Source organism: Apteryx mantelli, chromosome 2 (assembly GCF_036417845.1).
Source record: "Apteryx mantelli isolate bAptMan1 chromosome 2, bAptMan1.hap1, whole genome shotgun sequence".
NCBI lineage: Eukaryota > Metazoa > Chordata > Aves > Apterygiformes > Apterygidae > Apteryx > Apteryx mantelli.
Window position 1 is genome coordinate 154,196,947 of NC_089979.1, and position 12,469 is coordinate 154,209,415.

At 48.6% G+C, this 12,469-nt stretch overlaps 1 protein-coding gene across 3 annotated transcripts in view; it reads right to left on the reverse strand.

The window, feature by feature from the left end:
* Nucleotides 1-9,764, reverse strand: part of NRP1 (neuropilin 1) — a 115,174-nt gene extending 105,410 nt beyond the window's left edge. For all 3 annotated transcript variants that reach the window (XM_067291878.1, XM_067291879.1, XM_067291877.1), the window contains exons 1-3: nt 9,687-9,764; nt 9,009-9,467; nt 5,608-5,782 (exon numbers count right to left, since the gene is read on the reverse strand). In XM_067291878.1, the coding sequence (XP_067147979.1) occupies nt 5,608-5,782; nt 9,009-9,075 (242 nt within the window). In that variant the 5' untranslated portion in view covers nt 9,076-9,467; nt 9,687-9,764. The remainder of the gene's footprint in view (nt 1-5,607; nt 5,783-9,008; nt 9,468-9,686) is intronic.
* Nucleotides 9,765-12,469: the final 2,705 nt, after the last annotated feature.

Here is a 12,469-nt window from a genome sequence, read left to right on the forward strand (position 1 = left end):
TCCAAATAATCCCTTAATGATCCCAAACTGCTAGACGTGCCCTTTTCAGGACAGAGGCACAGGCAAGGCAGGGGCTGAGAAGGTCCCCTCCGTGGGGCAGCGCCGCTCACGGCGGAGCGCGGGGGCTTCCCCACCGGGACAGTTCGAGTGTTTGCCCGTCTCCCGCAAGAAGGACTTATGGGATGGCTCAGAGCATGTGGGGTGGCTGATTTAGCTTACTCCAAACCAAAACCAAAGGTATAAACGTGGGCATTATTTCAGCTGCCCTCAGCAGAGGAAGAGGGGGCATTCACCCCTGTTCCAGGCGCCTCGTTTTGAGGCAAACGACCGAAAACCCAACGCTGGTGCCCCGAGGAGCCAGACCAGGCTATTACAGACATATTTCTGCTTGAAAGCTCAGAGGCCCTGGCTCATTCAGGGATTTCTTGTGAGTTTAACCCTGGTCAAAGATGCTTCCTGCCTCTCCAGCGTCCGCCAGTGGTGAATTAACTTATTTCTTCACCAGCTCTGTGGCTTCGCTCACGTTTTTGGCTGCATTCAACTGACTGCCTAGTGAGCTCAGCCCCAGCTGAGGGAGAGGGGATTAGGAAGCTCTGACTGGCACTTGCCATCAAAATGACGGATACAGCTATAAAACAGTCTTACCGGGCCTGTGTTCTGGCTTTCCTCACAGCCGTAAAGAATAACAGGCTGTGCTTCTGTGCGAGTGGAGGGCAAAACTCCCCCTGCTTTCAACGGCAGCAGGGCTCCACCAGGCCCAGGCCTTGCAGCACACCTGAGAAGCCCTTCGTACGGCTTGCGGGAGCAGCGCAGGGCTGGTGAACCCACGGCCAGACTCCAGCCGCCCCTTCGGGGCAGCCTGAAAACAGCTCTAATTTGTGCAGTCATCAGCAGTTCAAAGGGCCCCTCTGCCAGGCCGGGATGGACGGGCAGCCCAGCGATTTCCGCCGCTCGTGGTTCTCCTCTCGCTTCGTGGCTAGGGCACATGCAGACCCGGCGCTGCCGCAGCGGCTTGGTGCCACCCCAGCTCCCTCTTACCCCAGTGAGCTGAACCCAGTGGGTGCAAACTGACTGCGCGAGGGAAACACAAAGCACAAAGTCTGCAGAAAGCAGAGTTTGCTGCGTGAAAGAATAGCAACCAGGATTTAGACAAATGTAAATGAAAGCTTAAACTCTGCAGAAACTAAAGAAACGGTGAGCTGTGACTTGCCTTCCTCCTAGCTATTTTACCAGCCTTACTTTGTTATACCTATAGATTTACAGCATAAATCCATTGACGTTGTTTAGAGATAAAATTGAGGGATGAATTTCTAACAAGGTCTGTAGAAGTGTGTGGCTACAGTTTTGCTCAGTATGTCTGGATACTGATGCTTCCTTCCAGACTCAGGATGGGGAGAAGCTGTATTCTTCTATATAAACAAACATAGGTATTTTTTGCTCTGTATGATACAACTGACTGCACTTTTTATACAGCCCTAATCTCATTAGTGTAACTAATCCCTGGTAAACACAATATAAAGAATCATTATCATGACATCTTTCCTTCTGCAACTCGAATGTTTCCAAAATGGGCAATTTTTCCATTCAAAGTGATTTGACAGCAATGTGTATACACTCTATACTTGTCGAGCAGGGATGATATTTACTCTCTACATCTATAAATGATGGCCAATAGAACAATTGTACTGTGTGCTATATCTACGAAAACCTTGTAAAACAATACAGTTAAGTCTGGTAACAAAGTCAATAATTTGTCAGTAAGGAAACCGCTATTGGGCTTTCTCTACCCAATCCTCCACCTTGCTTAAGCCTTTTTCTTCTGAAGCTTCACATTCATTTTCTTAATGTTTTTAACCTAGTGTCTGTGAAATTTTTATTGCTCCCTAGATAATGACATCTGATCTGAATGTAACCACACACCTCTTTCCACAGAAACATTTGTCACAAACCATTATAAATTATCATGCTGATAGTGTGCATTGCTGGGAAACCGGAAAAGTCCCATAAATTCAAAGTACTGTATCAGTGACATTCTTGTTTATTATCTAGGTATAAAGTTTTACAAGATTCAGGATGGCTACATTTACAGTAGGATACTTCAGCAACACGAGACTCGTACAGCTTGCACTAAGTGCTGAGAAGTATTTACCACATGCAACAAATAGTGGAGCATTTTAAGTCATACGTAGCCATATGTTTTGTCTCTTCTCTTCATTTTAACTACGTCCCTCACTCAAAAATGCATGGCTGTTATTTGCACTTGCTTGAGAAAAGGCAAAATAGCAAACAAACTACTTTTCTCTTAAAATGCAAGCCTAATTTCTGTTTCTCTGCCTCCTCAAGAAAAGGCATAACTCTCAGTAAAGTTAAAAGTTAAAAGAGAGAGTATATTTTTCATTATGTATTAATGTCCTTGATAACAATCTGTGATTGACATGACTGTATACTTCCTGCTGAGACCCAGTATTTCCATTATGCTAGTTCAGTAGTTCTGGCTAGAACATTTTTCATTAGATGAACCTAGCTTGTGTGAACATAATTTTAATTATTTGGGTATCTTTATTCTTCAAAAGTGTGAAAGTTGAGTCCTTTGGAATTTCTCCAGAGAAACAGGAATTTTCACCACGTTTGCTTGAAATTTAAAACAACTCAAATGTTTCTGATAATCAGAAAATCATACATATCTGAAATTTATTAGAAGTCACTTGAGAAATATTTATCAGTTAAAGAATAGCATAATAAGTAGAAAAATCAATGGCATATTTTTGATAGTAGTAGCATATGAAGTAGCATATACTTGCTACTTTTGATTTTCCTTACATTTTTAGCAGTTTTACATTTCAATACATCTAGTCCTATATGTACAGTAATTTACATGAAAGTTAGGTAAAGTTTCTTGGTTTTCCTGTTGGCACTACAAAAGAAGAAGAGAACCTTTCTAAAGTCTTTTCAGAGCTAATTAAGGTATAAGATGCAAAGAACAGCAACTCTTGTTAGAGAAAGGATTTTGGGAGCTAGGCCAGAAAGCTAATCTTCTCCTCTAGTCCACTATAATTGTACAGGGCAGTATTTGTTCCCAGGCATGTATTCCCACATCTCTCATTTTCTATCTGCATTTCATATTTAACTACTTACTAATTTCCAGTGCTAAACCTTTCAATAAGCTAGAGTGAGACCTCAATTGCACATTTCTAGATTGCATACAGAGCTGCTAATAAACTAAATATATTAGGAAATCAAAATGTACTTAGTATTGCAAAACCAAAAAAATGTGTGATATGTTTTATTACATTAGTCTTCTGTTGTACCCAATACTTGGTACAAGGAATGTGAATTTCCTAAGTAGACAGTGAAATTTCAAACCACAGAGTTTGTTGACAAATTCCTGTTGCTGAAATCATTTTCTATTATTCTGGTTCTAAGGTTTTTGGCACAAATACAATGCATCTCAAGTTAAAAAGAGCAATTTTAAATATAAGTGAAGTAGCAGCTGAGTAATTCATAATAGCCTAGAAGATTTGCATTTCAGCATAGACCAAACAATAGTAAAGTCATCACGATCACACACCACAAAGGCAATGCAAACAACCCTGTCTGGAGACTTCCTTCCACCTACTGCCATCCCCTTTCAGAGGAAGAAATACTGCAGGGTGGAGAGTGGACAATGAATATCGAGATGGGAGTGATGAAGGGAGGGAGGCAAGCCCTTCCCCGCACCCAGTTCAGCTCAGTCTAGCATTGTTTAGTACAGCCCTACGCCACAAAGATTACTTGTTCTTTAAATAATTGTATGCTGTACACCACTTTACCGCTGTCAAAGAATGTGTTGGTTTACAGCCTTGGAAAGCATGTATGCTAGCAAGGAACAAAAAAGGGTGACACTTAAATATGCTTGATTTAATTTCCTAATCTCTACCTAACAGACAAAGAGAGAGAGAGAGAGAGAGAGAGGGAGAGAGATACAAACACTTTTAAGCATTAGCACTGTCCTGCAGAAAGAAAGCAAAACTGTATCAAGAAGAAACAGGGAAGTGAATCATTGCCCAAGTACAATAAATAAAAAATTAAAGAATGGGAAGTCAGCTTGTGAACATATGGTGTGAATATGAGCCACAGCTCCAAAAACCGCGCGCGGTAAAAACTCATTTTCACAAAGATCCATCTTAGTTTTATGAGCATAGGGTTTTCCTACATTATCACTTGACTATGGTACCGAAATGCTGATACACAAGAGATTATAAAAACAACAAAATAGCAACCAGGCATCACACTCCACCATTAAAGAATTTCATTTTAAGGGAAATCAATATTTACAATCTATGAATCAATTTAGTAAAAATTAGGAACAAAGATGAGCATGGTAAAAATGAAATGCTTGAGTGCAATCATTCTCTAAATCCAGCCCTCTAATCCTCATGGTCTGTTACAACCATTCCTGATGATGCTGACCATCATTTTACAGGACCAAATCCTGTAAAATGTTGAATACTCCCATGAAATGTCAGACATCAATAACTATTGAGTTTAATCTCTTTTTGACATGCAGAGAAGACCTTGAGACTAGCAGCATCAATGAACAATGACTCTCTTGCATTTGTCAAAAGGGGGGTGAAAAACTCGTGATACTCAAGCAATTTTTAAAAAATGAATCATTAAAATACTTTCTTCATGAAACAAGTAGGCTGAATTTAGAGGGTATGCTGAAGGGGGAATGATCTGACTGTGTGTTGCCACATGCAAGCTATGTGGTTTCCAATCAAAGATTTGGCGAAAAGTGGAGAACAGCTTCTGGGAAGCTTTGACTCCCTTTCCCACTGTTGGAAATAGGTAGTCAACACAAGAGCAAGTATCGGGGAGCAGAGGGCCTTGGCTGTCCCTATCCCCCCTCAGGGCAGTACAGTAGAGTGGAGGAGGGAGGGGAACCACAAGTTACCAGCTATGAATCAGCTGCAAAGGGAAAAAGGGGGAAATATGACTACCAGACCTGCAGTCCACTGCCCCTTAATGGGCCAGAGTAAATGTCAGACTAACTCCGCATTAAGAGAAGCTGGCGATTTATAAATCGCCCGTGTCTGCCACAGGCCGCTCAGCTGTGGGGTACAAAAGGAAGGGGAGTGGTTTTATCTTTAAAAGCTCTAGACTTACTTAAGAAGGCAAGCATGCACTGGTGCTTCGCATGGCAAAACTTCTCACCCTAATCACACTCCCATAACGCGTGTCATCAGCCGCTCGCCTCTCCCATAATGCAAACATCACCCAAATGTACTTCAGAAAGAGCAAAAAGTTACCAAGACTTTTTTTTTTCTCCCCCCGAAGGACGCTTCACCAACCCAGCTAAACACCGCCTGCCTTTGGCCGCAGTTCAACGCCCGCCGCAGCGGCCTCTCCGAGAGGCCCGGGCACCCAGCGCGGCGGAGGGGAGCGCCGGCGCGGGGCGCGGGGCGCGGGGGCTGCGCTGCGCTGCGCGGCGGCGGGTCGCGGGGCGCGCAGCCCGGAGCCCGAGCGCTGCCCGGCGGCGGCGGCGGCGGCGGCGCTGCGCCGGGCGGCGCCGCGGCGCTCCGCCAGGTGGCGCCGTGGCGCTCCGCAGCGCGCGGCGCCCGCACTCACTTGCAGTCGCGGTCCTCCAGGTCGAAGTGGGGGTTGAAGTTGATCATGATTCTCTGGTAGGGCTCCGGGGCCTGGATCAGCCACTCGCACTTCTGGCTCGGGTGGTAGGACTGGGGATAGCCCGGAGAGGTGAGGTACCCGGGGTTTAGGATTTTGATAGTGTCGCCGCATTTGTCTGCAATGGAAGCACACACATTTCCTTTCTCAGTTCCCCGCCGCGCACCCGATGTCAGCCAGCAGCAGGGAGCAAGGCAGCTGCTGTGGAAACGCTGGGGTTCTGCAGACGCCTTTAAGCAAACTTTTTCTGCATTCTTATACCTTTAACACAACGGCGTCTCTGCCACATTATCTGAAGGAAAGACGCCTGCCTCTCGGTGCCCATGACTAAATCCACTGGTGGGAAATAGAAGATACCCCACTTCTGAACAGTGCTGCTTTTAAAAGCTCCCCTGGGCAAACAGTGCCCTGCGTAGTGTTAAAACCTTGCCTCCTTGCAACAGCCTTAACAGCTCAGAAGCGTGTCTCAGTCTCAATTATCTCCAAAGAGTATAATCTTCTTAGGTAACAAGTTTTAAGTAAAGTGTGTGTGGGGGGGAGAGGGAGCTAAAAGGATGCAGCCTGATCCCCTGCCCAGCTATGTGATAAGCCTGGTCTGTGTCACTGCCCACTGGGATTGCCTTCATGGATCCCTGCTCGTTTGCAGCAGACCCTCCTTTTGTTTTATCAGTCCATAAATCTAGGCAGGTCGAAACTATCTGTGCTCTTCAAACCCAGGCTAGCAGAGAACAAAGTGGTTTTAGTGAAGCAGAAATCATCCACTATTTATTCCTTCAAGGAAGTTTGTTCATGCTTGGAGACTGCATCAAAGTAATGGAGCAGAACAACATCCTTTCCTCTTCCCTCTGTCCCTCCCTCCCCCAACAACAACAAAGGTTTTTTCTAATACCAAAATAGTTGGAAAAGTTTCCAGAATCACCAAGTGTGAGTGTGAAATTTGGTATGCTGCCTCTTGCTCCTCTGGCCAGTGTTGTCAGGGTTGTATTTTAAGGTTTACTGGAAAAATAAAAAGAGGCAAGACATCTAACCTGCATGATCACTCACTTCACAGTCCAGTGCAGGTTTGTGTTATCGCTTTTTTACTACTATGGATTTCTTTCTATAGATCTACAGGGAGAAAAACTTTCCTCACACATTGATTGTTTAATTTTCAGCAATAAAATATGATAGTAAACTACAGACAGGAAGAATGTCTGCACTAAAAAGCAAGCATATATACCACTATATCCCAATAACTGTATACACAGACTGCAATGCTGTGTCTAATATATTCTCTATGAAAGCAAAATGGCATTCCTTGCTCTCAGCATGAATTTATAAATGTACGGAATTTTATTGTAGGAAAACCAGGTCAAATGGAAATGAACAAGGAAGTACACATCAAAAATGCATAAAGCTGCACACCTTAACAGGGATTATTTGCCATAAATTAGAAGGCAAGGGGATGATATGTATTCTGCTGTCTGGTCGAAAAGCAGATATTGCTAAGCATGTTGCTGGGAATGGTTATCTTATATTTATTTCCTCTTTGCCTTTGTAAAACAGGCTGTTTTCCTCTGACCAGAACAAAAGGCATTGCAGCTGAAAGCTCAAAAGCTGTCACTGGTGATCTTTCTAATCCGCCTGGCTGGGGCTCACAGAGAATCTTGCCTTTTCCTCCCTGTGTAAGCACACTCAGAAAGTGATCCTGTCTCATTAAGTCCACTCCAGCCCTGCAAACAACATGGCAGAGTCTGGCATCTGTTAAATGCCTGAAATAAAGCAGTGCTGCTTCTAGTCACTTGACAGAGTCACTTCAGCGGATGCTGAGGTGGACTCGCTACCACCAGCGCTCCTTAATCTGCGACTTCTGGGAAAGTGACAGTGTAATAAGATAATGCGGTCTGCTAGACTCCCTGGCTCTGTGCAATCTCCCTCACACTTGATTAAGAAGAGCAGTTTCTAATGACTTTGGACCATTAGTTCTAAATGAGGTTAATGAATTAATTTAGCAGACACTAGTACTGGCTGTAGGTGAAGGTGGTATTAGTAGGTCTGGTAGGTTACAGAGGAGGTTAATGGCCTTGGTGACTCCAGGAGGGCCACCACATTACCCGCTCAAGATAGTGCTTCTGCCCAGCGACCTGCCCTGCTCCTCTTCTTTTAAGGGGGAGAAAATGACTGAGAAGACCGCAGGGTGCCCCCCCTCCCATGCTCAGAGGGGTGCAGGGCCAGTAGCAGTGCTCGCCCAGCAGCCCCCAGCCCGGCTTGGCGCTCGCCTGGTAATGCCTTCGCTCCTGTGCCCCATCACTGGAGGAGGCGGCTCGTCCTTAGCAAATCAAGCAGCTTCCTCAAAATATATTGGGCAAGAGATTAACTTCCATCATAAAACACGCAATTTTAATGCGCTCTCTTCCAAGGCGCTCCACTTGCGGTCTCTTATTAAAACAATATACCAGCGTAAGTAGAGCCTGCTCTCTTCTTTTAATTACTTTGATTGAAAGCCCAGTCAGGCAAAAGTAAATATTTGATAATTAGTTAATAATTGCTCAGGATTTGTCGGGAAAGGAAAACTCGCACGAGCTGTTTCGAGAATGAGAGCTAAACGTCAAACAGTCCCACAATTAGACCTTCTTTAAAAATGCATCATGCAGTGAAATATTCACGGTGTCCTGGCATTGTTCGGGGAAGGAGGAGCGCGTTGCTTTTAATTAGTTGTGTTTTCAAGGGCTGCCTGATAGTAAACTAGCTAGATCAGTCATTTGTTATGGGATTTCGCTATTAGAAGGGAGTCTTGAGCCTTCACACGGAGGCTCAGCTTCTCTCTTGGCACTGTGCAAGTTGCACGTAAACTGCACACTTTGGAAAGGGGTAGGCTAGAGAGGTCTCCGTCTGAAGACTACACGCAGGTACACGCACAGCTAGTAAAAGGCATGATACTCTGAATGCTGCCCTTTGGAAAAAGAAAGGAGGGCGAAAAAGCCTTTCCCTTAAAGTGTTCATTATCTTTCAGATTTCGGAGGCGAGACTTATTTAATTGCCTATGGGAGGAAACATTATTAAGATAATTGGCTATCCTGATCTTGTGAGAACGTGCAGCCTGCTTTATCCAACAACCCAAAAGAGCGGAAAATAAAGTCGGAAGGCAATGCCAGGGCAGGCGAAACTCGGGCGAGGACCGCGCCGCGCCGGTCCTTTGGCAGAAAGTTCCCCGCAGCCGGGCTCGGGTCGGTGCCGGCCCCATTGTCTGCCGGGCCCCATTGTCTGCCGGGCCCCATTGTCTGCCCTCCGCCCTCAGAGCCCCGGAGCCCCAGCGCTGAAACTGCTTGCCTACGCTGAGACACGACGTCCCCTGTGACACTTACCGCTTCGCAGAGCCCTGGCGAGGGTGAAGGTGAGGGCTGCACAGTGCAGGAGAAGTCCCCAATCCATCTTGCCTTCCGAGCGCAGGGAAAGGAGGAAAAAAAAAATGCCCTCCACACACAACTCTTCCTAGGTCTTAAATCCTCCAGCTGGAGTTGGGAGCAGAAAGCACGGTCCGCAAGGGCAGTCCCCGTTAAGGAGCGAGGCTGGCTTCTCGTTTTGTGCCTCAAGTCGCCCGCATCCTGTCATTTAGCTCAGGCTCCCTCTCCCTTTCCCCACACTTGTTCCTTCTGCAGGCGCCACTGCCCCTACCATTCCCAGCGAGACTAGAAAGCCAAATGAAAATGAGGGAAAAAAAAGAAAAACAAACACACAAACAAGACAGACAAAAATCCTCGGGGCTGCCGGCACCTCGGAAGCGCTCTGCCAGGGGAGGGGTCCGGGCACGGGGCGGGGGTGCTCTGCGGAGAGGAGAGAAGGAAGAGAAAGCGGCGGTGAGCGGGGACGAGCCGGGCGCAGGAGTTTTGCGAACTGCATCTCTCCCCGCCCGCCCCGCGCTCCTCCGGCGGCGCGGCTCGGCTCGGCGCGGCTCGGCTGCCCGCGGGGCCGCCGCTCCCCGCCCGCGGCCGGCAGCCCGGGGCCGGCAGCCCGGCACGGCGGCGCCCGGCTCCCGCACTCACCTGCCCCGGCGGGAGCGAGCGCGCCGCCCGCCGCCGCCGCCGCGGGGACTCCGCGCCGGCCGCGAAGGGGGAAGCGCCGGGCGGCTCCTGCTCGCAGCCTGAGGAAGAGGAGCGCAACTCAGCGGCAATAAGAGAGGCAGAGGAGCCGCCGTCTCCCAAGCCCCAGTCCCCTCCCCCTCCCCGCCCTCCTCCTCCTCCTCCTCCTCCTCAGCCCCCCAAGACATCGCCAGCGCCGAAGGATCAACAAACAAACACAGCGCGCCCCAGCCCCGAAGCCCGGCCGCGGAGGGGTGCGCTCCAGGGGACGGGGGCGAGGGCCGGCCCCCCCGGCCGCCCGGTCCCGGAGGCAGGTAGCGCCGGCGGGGCGTGCGGCGCCCACCTGCGCCCAGAGCCGCCGCCGCGCGGGTCCTCCGCGCCCGCGCACCCCGCCCGGCCGCCCCGCATCGCGCCGGCCGGCTCGCACCGCCCGGCCCCGGCCCTCTCTGCCCTCCTGCCCCCGCGCCCCTCCGGGCACCTGCCCGGCCCCTCCGGAGCCCCCTCGCTCCGCTGCCGCGGGCGCCGCCCCCGCACCCGCTCCCTTCCCTTTCCTCCCCGTTTGCCCCCAGCAATGCGTGCGTGCCCCGAGGGGGCACCCGGCCCCACGCGTGTCCCCCCATGGGACAGCACCGTCCCCTGCCAGCCCAGGGGCTGCCGGGCTCGCTGGCGGAGGCCGAGCCGCGGTGACCCCCTTGCGTCCCTGCACCCCCGGGGAGCCTCCCTGCACCCTCTGCCACTGCCCCTATTGCCACCCCCTTTCCGCCCACTCTGCCTCTGCTTCCCTGCCTCCCTCCGCTTCCCTCGCTGCTTCGCCCCCCTCGGTCTGCCCGTCTCCCACACCGCCTCTGGAGGGGCCTGAGGAGCCGCCGGGCTCCCACCGGCTCTGCTCCCCGGGGAGGCCGTGCGGCCTGAAGTCCCCTCTGAGGAGTGCATGTGCCCTCGCCCCAGGGGACAAGGGGACAAGGGGAACACGGTGGGCTTTGAATCCCTCTGCTCCCTTGGGTGAGCTGGTGCTCACCGGCACGAGGGCCTGTCCCTTCCTCGCCCTGCCACCTGCCTTACAGGCTGCCCCCTCGCCCAGGGAGCGCTGCTTTCACGTGGAGCGCTTTGAGTTCCCTCTGCGTCGAGGAGAGCTGCCTCTAATCTGGTCCCTGGGGTGGGGGTTAGAGGAAGAGCTCTGAAAGCTGAAAGTTGAAACACGGCATTAAATGGTCCCAAAAGATGGGTTTGCGCTAGGAAAATGACCTGTGGCCAACGGTGGATGTCAGCCGCTCTCTTCACTCGCAGCAGAGTTTTGACCCGCTCCACAAGGAGTCCTTCTGAAGGATCACAGGGAAAATAGCTAGGCTTTGCTAGGGGGCAGGGTCATTTTCCTGGAGCAGCCGGAGCAGTAAATGCCTGTCCACTCCAAAGATGTAACTATGTTTGAAATAATTTTCAAACATAGTTGTAAGTCTGCAGCCACACAGATTAACTACAAATGTGTTACATCTGTGTTCAGAAATCATACACAGATTCGGCCCCCTCCACCCCTTTGTCTCCCGCCTGGGATCTAAGCCTTCCACTCACACTCTCCCTCGCTGCCCTTTTGAAGCCCCGACTTTAAGGTCAGCTGAAGTCTGGAGATTAAATCCCTAGGAAATCTGTCTGCTGGTTTCATGCTGCACACTCTCTCATCCCTACTTTCTGAGTTTTTGCCATTCCCGTTCTCTTCCGTGACTGCAGTTCTGTAATATCATGCACTAAAGCACAGTTTGATCCTCTTATATTCTGTGTGCTTCATTCTTCCCTCAGTCTCTGCCGCTGCCCATGCTGGTGTCTGCGGGCAGGCCACGATCCTCGGCTGGGAGTCGGGCAGGCAGGAACTAGTCAGGCTGAATTATTGGGTTCAGTCTCATTTCCCTGTCTTTAGGCAGTCTCTGGATCATCATATACAATACCGATGCATTTTCTTGATTGATTGGGATGTATATTTTATGGGTAGCACATTAAGCCCCCTTTATTTTTTTCTTTTAGTGAAATTCCCAGAACAAGGGGGAAGGGGAAAAGTAACAGTGCCCTCTGCTTATTAAAACTCTTATGCTGCTGGACAGTCCTTGAGATAAATTGGTACTGTCCTGATGCACATTCCAGGCTGAGACTGACTGAGGGACAATACTGCTATTTAAATAAAGTATATCTATTTTTGAATTCAGAAATTGCCTCCTAATGGCAGCTTGTTGGAGGATTTGCACAAGTGTATACATACATGTTCATTTTCAAAACTCAGTCTCAAAAGCAAAATTTAATTTTGTAACTGAAAACTATTAAGCAGATACTCAGAGGGTATGTATATTAAAAAATTACACTTATCTTGTGAAAATGATGGCTGTCTCATATTGGGATTAACACTGTCCTATCGGATAGGCTCTATGAATCGGAAGAGAGACTATACCCGTTCCCAGTTGTATGCTCCAAACAAAAAAAGTGTTTTTTTTCCCATTTGTTTTCCTATCAGATTAGCAAGTTATTTTCTGTAGATATAGGCACAATATATTATTAGATAATATATTTTAAAAGAAATTCAATTCTCTGAATGAAAAACTAAATACTTAAATCTAGAACATTTACATTAAATGAAGATGGCATAATATCTTAAATGGTAAAGTCTAATGACGAAGGTTGCTTTTATCAGCTCAACCTACCTTGTAACCACTAATCCATATACCAAGGTTTATTTCAACATGCTCCTGTCTAAAAGATCATTC